The sequence below is a fragment of the Nesoenas mayeri genome (assembly GCF_963082525.1).
Source record: "Nesoenas mayeri genome assembly, chromosome: 18".
Lineage (NCBI taxonomy): Eukaryota > Metazoa > Chordata > Aves > Columbiformes > Columbidae > Nesoenas > Nesoenas mayeri.
The window spans coordinates 6,978,096-6,987,238 of record NC_137566.1 but is presented as its reverse complement, the minus strand read 5'-3'; the positions used below and the strand labels follow the sequence as shown (position 1 = coordinate 6,987,238).

Here is a 9,143-nt window from a genome sequence, read left to right as displayed (position 1 = left end):
ATAATCCTTCACAGTCAGAGCATCACTCAGTCCTAAAACATGATCCTGATGTGCTTAAAACTGACAGTGCCCTTTTGCATCATGTTTTTTAAGCAACCATGCCCTAACACCTATATGCTCTCTCCAGGCTGTGACTGAGCTTTGCTCCTCAGTCCCTGCAGCAGCCCCATCGTTCCTGGGCTCTGCCTACTCCAGAACACAGAAATGTCAGAAACCCTTTAATACACGTTGACTTAATGGGACTTGTGCAGCAAAATGCTGCTGAGTGCTTTGAAAACCAAGTGCACGAAGGGAATTCGTTACTCCTGCATTGCAATTAATGATAATTAAAAAAAAAACAAACAGTTTTTGTATCCTGAGTTATGCTCGGTGTCAGAATTAACATCTTATTGAATTATCAAAGCTTTCAAGCAGTAGGTGGTGGAGAGAGTGGCTTGGGGCTTACAAATAGGTCAGAGAACGAGCTGGTTGCTACATATCTGATGGAAACTTTCCACTGGGGAAGAAAATCTTGCTGATTTGATGGAATAGGAACAACTCCAGGAGGATGCTGATAGCCTCAAAATTTATGAAAAAAGCAGGTACAAAGGCTGGGCCGCCTGCTCACAGCCTGGGCTCTGTGTCAGCTCTCTGCGCTCCCCAAGGACCCATCCAGCTCAGACATGCCTTTCTCACCTTCTCATTGCAAAATGAAAACATAAAAAGAAGGGAAGCATGAAAATTTTGGTGGCGCGGTGCCAGCGCAGGTCTGCTGGGTGCCCTTGACATCCCTGCCTGGATGCCCTTGAAAGCAACCAGAAACTTTTTGGGTGCTTGTTTTTTCAGGGTCCAGCCTGGGATGGTTTGTGCCCAGGGATCGGGGGTGTGGAGCACTTGCAGCTCTATCTGACATCAACAGGGGGAGCGGTGGGTCCTGCTGGAGATGTCCCTGTGCAGGGATCGGGAGATGCCACCCACATCCTCCATCCCCTTCGCTCAGCATCTGCCACAACCTTTCTCCAGCCTTTGCCAAGCTCTTGCTGTGCAGACCCACAGCTTTGGGGGTTGCTGGTGATTTCCATCAAGGTGGGAATTCAACTCTGGGGTTTTCTACCCTCAAGGCTCTGGGTTCTGTGTGTCACCAATGCGGCAGAGATAGTCGTATTGCTGCAGCTTTATATAATGATTCTCACTATAAGACACCACTGCAATAGGCTGTCTGGGCAGAATTAGCCTCTGTTTTTGCATGTGATCCCATGTTTCCCGGGGTGGCCAGTCCTCTTGCATGAGTTCTGCTGGGACAAGGATGCCCCGAGGGCATCTGATCCAGGCAGGATCTTCCTGTCTCCCTCCTGTGTCGGGGTGACAGCACAGGGCGCCTGAGGATAAAGAGATGAAAGGCGGTGACGTGCCAAGCAGAAAGGGGGAATATAATATTTTGGAAACCAGCTGAACAGACTTGTCAGCCTGTGCTGTGCAGGCTCTCGTGCCTCTGACAGGAGCAGCACTCGGCCGGGAGACAGGCACAGGGTCCATCGTTTGGTGGCTGAGGCTGTGCAGTTTTATTTAAAACTAGGGGATTTATTTGTTCCAGGCAACTCTTTCCTTAACAATCAATCATCTGCTTGGTTTCCCACTTCCCATTCTCGTAGACAATAACCTTGTGTGAATCGCTGGAGGAGGGACTCGGTCAGCAAACCATCGTCTCTCTCTGCCAGCTGTATTCCCCCTGAATGGAGGGACTCTTCAGTCCCCGTGGGGAATGACAGGCTGACAGCGATTATAAAAAGCTAATCTCAGAAGGGTTTGTCTCCATGGGGGGAAATGGTGTGGCATAGCTGCTGGGGAATAATAATTATATTATTATGCAGGAGCAAAGTCCCATTTATTTCTGAGAAGGGGATGGATATGTGGGAAGAGTGGTGAGTTATTGCAGAATCATTAGCCCACAGCAGCTGTGCTGGGCAGCATTCCCCCACAGACAATCCCTAAATATTGCTCTGGAGAAGGACTTGCAGCCTAGACCATGCGGTGGGTGAAGGTGGGGCTGTCTAACCCCAAACAGACACTCATCAGCACCTGCTGGCTCCTGCATGAACGAGAGGCCATGCAAACACTTGCCTGGCAGTGCCATGCACCTACAGGCAAGGACAGGCAGCCGAAAGCCACCGTGTCACTAGTGCTTGGCACCTTCCTGCAGTGGGATGCATGGGGTGGTTGCTGCCCATATGGTTCCATAGGTCCCAGCCACTCCGGCACAGCCCGGTGTGCAGCCACGTGCCTTTGTGTTGATGGGAGCAGCGTTTTCCCCAGCGCACAGGGCTGGCGGCGCACGCCTGCGTCTTGCTTCAACGCGTGTGAACCAGCGATCACCCAGTTGGGTATCGTAAATAATTAATATGTGTGTCAGTGTGCTGCCTCCCCCCGCTGCGCTGCCGATCGCTCCTCTGGGACGGGGGGATTTGGCCAAGGTCATGGCCGGTGTGTGGTCCCAGCAGGACTGCGGGTGGGGGGCAGCTGGGGTACTCCCCAGGTGTCACCGTCTTTGTGGCTGGTCCCCAGGTTGCACCCACGCTGGGTGGGAAATGGCTCCAGCCCCGAGGATGAGCAGCACAAAGGGGAATGGCGTGATTGCGGGTGTGAGGACGGGACGTGGAGATGGTGGAGGTGGGCAGGGGGACATGGACAGAGATGGTTACCGAGGTGGGGGGGGTGACCCTCTGTGACCTGCTGGACCCCTCCGGGGACCTGCAGCAGTGTGTGCAGGGAGCCGGCAAGGAGGGACTCAGCTGACAACCTGCTTTGTGTCCCGCTGCACATCCCGGTGCCTTATTGCTTTGCAAAATTGGGAGATGAAATTTAATTTTAAAAATACAAATATAAAAAATAATAAAAATATAAAATGTAAAAGATGTGTATTAAAATATTCTAGATATTTCAGATATTTTTATACATTAAAAAAGGAAGGCGTGTGCCCGTCCGTCCCCGCTCCCCCCGAGCTGCCGGGGGGCGCTGATGGGGGGTTGGGGGCGGTGCCCCCCCCGCCGCTGCCCCCGCCTTCACAATACCGCACTGTGGCCCCGCCCCCCTCTTCGCCCCTCCCCTGCGCCCGCCCCCGACGGTTGCTGATTGGCTGCAAAGTGTTACAAAGTTGCCGTCAGGTGGGGCGGGCGTGGCTCTCATTGGCTGCGGTGGGCGCGGGGCGGGCGCGGCGCTGTCAGCCGGGCCGGGGCGAGGCGGGAGCCGCCTGCGGGGCGCTCGGAGCGGCAGCGGCGCGGCATGGCCGGCTGAGGCGGGCGGGAGCCGCCGCCCGGCCCCGCTGCCTGGCCCCTCTCGGTGGGTGAAGGAGCGCCTGGATGTATGAATGAATGAATGGCGGAGCGCCGCGCCGCAGCATGAGGCGCCGCCGGCCGAGGACCGCGCCCGGGCTCGCCCTGCTCTGCCTCGCCGTCCTCCTGGCCGCCGCCGCCGGGCTGCCCTCCGGCACCGCGCCGCCCCCCGAGCCCGGCAGCGGCAGCGGCGGCCCCGCTGAGGGCAGCCCCGGCACCGTGCCGCCGGTTCGGCCCCGCAGCACCGCCGCGCCCACCTGGGGCAGCGCTTCACCGCCGCCGCCGCCTCCGGAGGAGGAGGAAGAGGAGGCGGCGGTGGCGGAGGAAGAGGAGGAGGAGGCGGCCGCGAGCAGCAGCCCCGCAGGTGAGCGGCCCACGCGTGTCCGGGGCGGGGGCGTCGGCAGTGGGGCCACCGGTTTGCTGGGGAGCGGGATGGGGCTGCTCCGTCCCTCCAGCGGGCGGACAAAGACGCGGCCGGGGGTGGCATCGTAGAGGGGCGGTGGGGTTCGGGACCACGGTTCCCTGGGCGCCCTCCGGCTGCAGCGATCCCGTCCAGGGCAGGAGGGACCCGCGGGGTGGGACCTCCGGGAGCATCTCATGCCCCAGCCCCTTGTGCCCGGTGCGGGGCTTGGGGGGCTGCGACCCACACGCAGGGCTGGGATGTGGGGCCGTGTGGGCGTTTGAGGGGGCCCTGGCCCGACAGGTGCACTGAACCAACACCATGCCAGTGGTGTTACTGGTGTTTTTGGGAAGCAGTGGGGTAGGTTCTGGCCCTAGCTCCCCAAAGTGTCCTTCACAGCAGCTGTCCCTGGCGTGCACCATCCTCCCCCCACAGAGGAGCTGAAACACGTCCTTCCCATCACTGTTGTATTGGGGCAGTATCCACACTGTTGGACACTGGGCTCAGACATCGCTGGGTGGTACCTTGGAGGTAGAGCTGTGCTGCGAGCACCAGAGCTTCTCCTCATGTCCCATCTTCATGTGCCAGCAGCAGAACAGGGTTAATGATAACTTGGTGTCTCTGGAGCCAATGTTCTTACCTGTAGCTGAAGGTGCGTTTGCAGCTCGGCAGGTGCCGGGAAGAGCCCGCACTAGTGCGGTACCCAATGGGTGTGCGAGAGGAGAAAAGAGCTGCAAGCTTGTTCTATTCTGGGAAAGGTGCATCTCGGTGCAGCCCACTCAAGGTCTGATCCTGACCCTGTCGCAGTTGGGGGGCTTGTACAAAGCTGAGGAAACACTATGGTGATGGGAATAAATGGAATTATCAATGACAAACATGAGGAGGGAAGAGGTAAAGGGCAGCTGGAGGGCTGTGCTGTCAGCTGAAGCTCTAGCTTGGTGTTAGTGCTGTGTGATGGTGCTGCTTGCTCACCTGGAGATGAAGATGCTGATGGTCTTTGATGCCGAGACTCCAGTTTAGCAGAGTACTGTATGCTCATTTTATAAGTAGAGTCCGTGGATGGAGCTTTGTCCACTTATTTTGCCAGAGATCTTGGCTTCATTATGCATTTGCAAAGCTTTATGTTCAGACACATACGAGTGCTTTCCTTTTAATTTATTTTTCCTCCTTGCCTGGAAGATGTTTGGTTTAAGTGTGTTGAGCTTCCTCTGATGTGAAAGGGATATATTCTTCTGTACTGGTAGCTTTAGCAGTCTGAACAAGTGGATTAATCAACCTGTTTTATTTGGCTTGAAATATAATCAGCTGAAGACTTGGAGTCTCTTGTTTTCAGATTTCAGTTCCATTGAGGTTTCTGTCTTTGCTTTCTCTGGAAGAGACAGAATGGCTTAAGATTAGGAGTTGCTGATAAAGGTAGGAGGGGTTGAGTTTTCTTAAAGCAAAAGCAATTTTCTCTGTCGTGCCATGATCAGAACTCATCGGCTCAGTGACTCCCTTGGATTGTGCAGCATGGTGTGACCCTCTGGGTGCCAAACAGGGGATGCTCGTACCTGCCCGGAGCTGTGTCAAGCACATATTTCCCTCTCTGACCTTGTATGGGGTGTTTTGTTTTCTCTCGGTGTTAGAAGGCACCAGTCCCCTCTCCCATCTTGGGCTGTAATGGTTTTATTAAGAGCATCCCTCTCATACAGGACAAGGGACAAGTGCCACGTGAGGGTATTGCAGTGCATGAGGTGGCTGGTTTAGTGATGGCTTCGGGATGCTCTATGATGCTCATATAACATCCTTTTTGTGTCTGCTGCCATATGAGGTGTCAGGGGTGCGAGTTGGGAGGTTTTGTGGCTAATCCCAGTGCCATGGATCCTTCTATGGGCTGCCCTTCAGATCTCCCTTGGGAAATGGAAGCACCGATGGCGATAACCCTTCCGCGCCATCCCAGCATGTGCTGAGTTTTTACTGGGGAGGCCAGCATCACCCTTTGAAATTTTAAAGTGCTAATTATTAATGACTAGAGCCGCTTGATCTCAAAATTACTCTTCTGGTGCCTTTATGCTCCGTGATGGCCAGGGCAGGACCTCATGGGCAGATTATGTCTCCTCAAGCAGGCTAATTTGTTATTCATTAGCGTGGCAGGTTGAGATTAACCCTGGCTGATGAGGGATTGCTGGTGTGCTCGTGGGTCGGGTGGGTTTCAGGGCATGGGGGGATAGGGGGTGCTTTTCTGTGCTGACCCATCTGCTGAGAGCTGCTGGAGTCCTTTGCTATCAAGGTGCTTTAAGCACTGAAGACACAGCAAAGCCAATAGGCACCGTGGTTTTACCTGAAACCCTCCTTTTCCTTCAATTCAAGCATGTTTCAACATTATTTTTTCAACTCAATAGGTAATTAATGCATTATATGCTTTATTGCATGAAACAAATGGGCCTTTTCTCATGCGCATTATTAGAAGGGCCTCCTTTAATGCTGGTGGCATTATTACTGATAAGAAATTGGGGAGTCCCCTCATTCAGTATTTGTTCAGTGCTACCAAGATTTAAATTCTGACTTCAATGGGTTTTTCTCATTCTGATTTAAGAAGCACTTCAGCTGGTGCTGAGCTGCCTGCTCCCTCTGCTCTCATTCTCTTCCCTTTCCCAGTTCTGTGATGTTTATTTTTCTTTCCAAGCCTGTGATCGTGTTAAAATCCCGGATTTTGTTTTTAAAGAGAAGTAAATTGCTAATCCTCATGTTTGTGGAGACAAGCTTAGAAGTATCTCCTGCCTTATCGCCAAAGCCTCTAACGCCCGCCGCAGAGACTCTGCCTCTTCCTTTTGTACAAAATAGACTCGTTTTAAAGCCAAAGCCGGAGCTTTGCTGGGGAAGCTGACTTGGGAGGGATGCTCAGTGTCGCAGCGGAGATGCGGCTGCTGCCACCAGCATAGTCCTGGTTGGACTTTCCCTGCCTAAAGAACAAAACTTCTCTATTCCACCCCTTTCTGGAGGGTGGTGTTGAACAATATGGGTTTCTTGGAAGGATGTTTTGTTCTGTTTTCCAGCCCCAGGAACAGCAGGTGGGTGGGCTGAAGAGCCCAAACCTCCTTGCACAGCCTCGCTGTCCCCATGAGCTGCACCCAAACCCTGGCTTTAGGCATCTTCAGACCATATTAAGTGTGTCAGATCTCAAAAGCTGTTGCCTTCTCTCCTCCCCATGGTTTCTGTAGAGCCCCATCTGGCTTCCTGGGTCACCAGGTCCCAGGTGTGACCATGAGTCTGGCTCCTCACCTCTGCACCTGCTGGGATGGGACAACGAGCAATTTCTGCTGCAACCACAGGAAATGCAGGTGGCCTGGTGGCTTGGAGCAGCTGACCACGGGAAGGTGACCTGTGTCAGTACGGAAATGGGCAAAAGCTGAGTCAGGATGCACAATTATCCTTTGATGGGTCTCCAGCCCCAGGCACTGGGCCATCTCTTGCTGGGATGCTCACAGCCCAAGCACCACCATGGATTGTGGCTGCGGCTTTGGGTGGGATTAGAGGATGGATTTGGTTTGTAAAGAGGAGCTGGGCAAATCCCCAGGGTGATGGGGGGTGAGCTGGCTAATTGGGTGGGCACAGAGTAGGCAGTGAGGAGACGACCTGGTCATGAGTGCTGGCTTCATTTCTTCATCATCCAGCTGGAGAGCTGGAGGGTTTTGCTTTTGCACAGGGTGCAAGAGGCACCAGGGAGGTCCCTACAGCACCAGCAGACCTGTAGGAGGGGAAAGATTTTGGCCAAAGCCATCAAAGCCATCAGCACCCAGACCTTCCCACACCAGGGCTGTGCTTCTAGAGGGGTTGGGAGCTCTTAGTCCTGGTGGGACAGAGACAGCCAAGTTGCTGAAGGCAGCTTTGGGACATCTTCCCAGTGCTGGTCCTTTGCAGCTCTGGGAGACTCCTCTTCTTCCCTCTTCCCATCCAACCATTAACCCCTCGGTAGAGGTTTCCCACCCAGGTTTGCCCTGTGATCATATTTTTCCCTGTGCTCATTGCAACACAGGCCTCTCTTCGGGATGCACGTAAATGTTTAATGCCCTTGCAGCAGGTTGGGTTTCCAAGGCTGGGGCTGAGCAGTAGGTGAGGCTGAATGTTTGTGATGGAATTTTGCAGCCTTAAAAAATCTCTCTCTTAAGGTGCAAGCACAGGTCCTGCCCTTTGGGGCTGAGCTCATACACAGGGACCTGCCTGCATGCCCCTGCTCATCGCTTGGGCAGCTTCAGCTTCCCTTATATGAGGGCTTCAAATTGTGTTCAACGTGGTTACCAAGATAACTTGCTTTCAAAATGTCAGTGGGATTTACATATATATATATTTTTAAAGAAATGGAAATTACTTTACAGACACGAAGGCTGAGAATAAGGAATACGATTGTGTTACTTGGGATCAGTATGGGAGCAGTCAGAGCGGAGAGCGCCTTTTTGCAATCAAATAATAAATTGTGGGGTTTGTATCTTTGAGCTTAAAATAAAGGGATGTTGCCCACAGCAGCAAATGTCAGTCCCTTGCCTTTCTCCCTGCCTCCACGCTCCTGAGTCATTCTTGAATCAGATGCATCCAACTGTCCTCACTCAAGATTTTGAGATTCTTGGGCTTAGCGATGCTCATAAAAATCGGGATCTTTCTGGGAGGATCTACAGAGCATCCAAGGTCTTGTTTGTCACCTGCAGGGAGCAGTGCTGGGATTTTGCCTTTTTTCTTGTAAATTATATCTGAAATTTGGACACCATCACATCACTGAGCTGCACCTTAGAAAATACCACGTGTAAAATAAGACCACTGCTGCATGGTGTGTTGAAGTTATTTATCTGGATGCATTTGATAACCCCCAAACACCAGCCTGTGGGGTGACCCCTCCCAGCCTTTGCAGCAAAGCTGCTGGAACACCAATCAAAGTGTTTTTCCTGAAGCTCTGTGGTGGGCAGGAGGTGTCCCAGCCCCGTTTGCTAATGCCAGTTGTCCTCTGGGCTCTGTCCCCAGGGGGCTGGGACGGTCTGGGCAGTGCCCAGGGGGCTAGGTGCTGGGATGTGACCAGGGGGACTCTTGAAACACAGAGTGGAGTTTGTGTGGGGTGCAAAGGTTGTGCCTGTCTGAAAAGCTGCGATGGGTTTCCCAGCTCGGCTGGTTTTGTCCCTAAGGCATCTTCCCCGGGCTGTCTGCTGCCGGAGAGGTGGTGGATCATAGAATCATAGAATGTCCTCAGCTGGAAGGGACCCATAAGGATCATTGAATCCAACTCGATGGATGCTCCATCCCTGGAGACACCCCAGGCCAGGCTGGACGGGGCTCTGAGCAACCTGAGCTGGTGAAGATGTCCTTGCTCATGGCAGGAGTGGCGCTGGGGGAGCTTTGAAGGTCCCTTGCAACCCAAACTGTTCTATGGTTCTATTAATAACCCTATCCTAGAGTCCTTGTGCTGTTTG

General features: G+C 53.4%; 1 protein-coding gene across 1 annotated transcript in view; it reads left to right on the top strand.

Annotated features, from left to right (window-relative positions):
• Window positions 1-3,347: 3,347 nt before the first annotated feature.
• MEGF9 (multiple EGF like domains 9) overlaps window positions 3,348-9,143 on the top strand; it is a gene marked incomplete at both ends in the record, with an annotated part of 45,340 nt that continues 39,544 nt past the window's right edge. Inside the window, one exon of the mRNA XM_080355939.1 lies at window positions 3,348-3,672. Within this exon, the coding sequence (XP_080212065.1) occupies window positions 3,348-3,672 (325 nt within the window). The remainder of the gene's footprint in view (window positions 3,673-9,143) is intronic.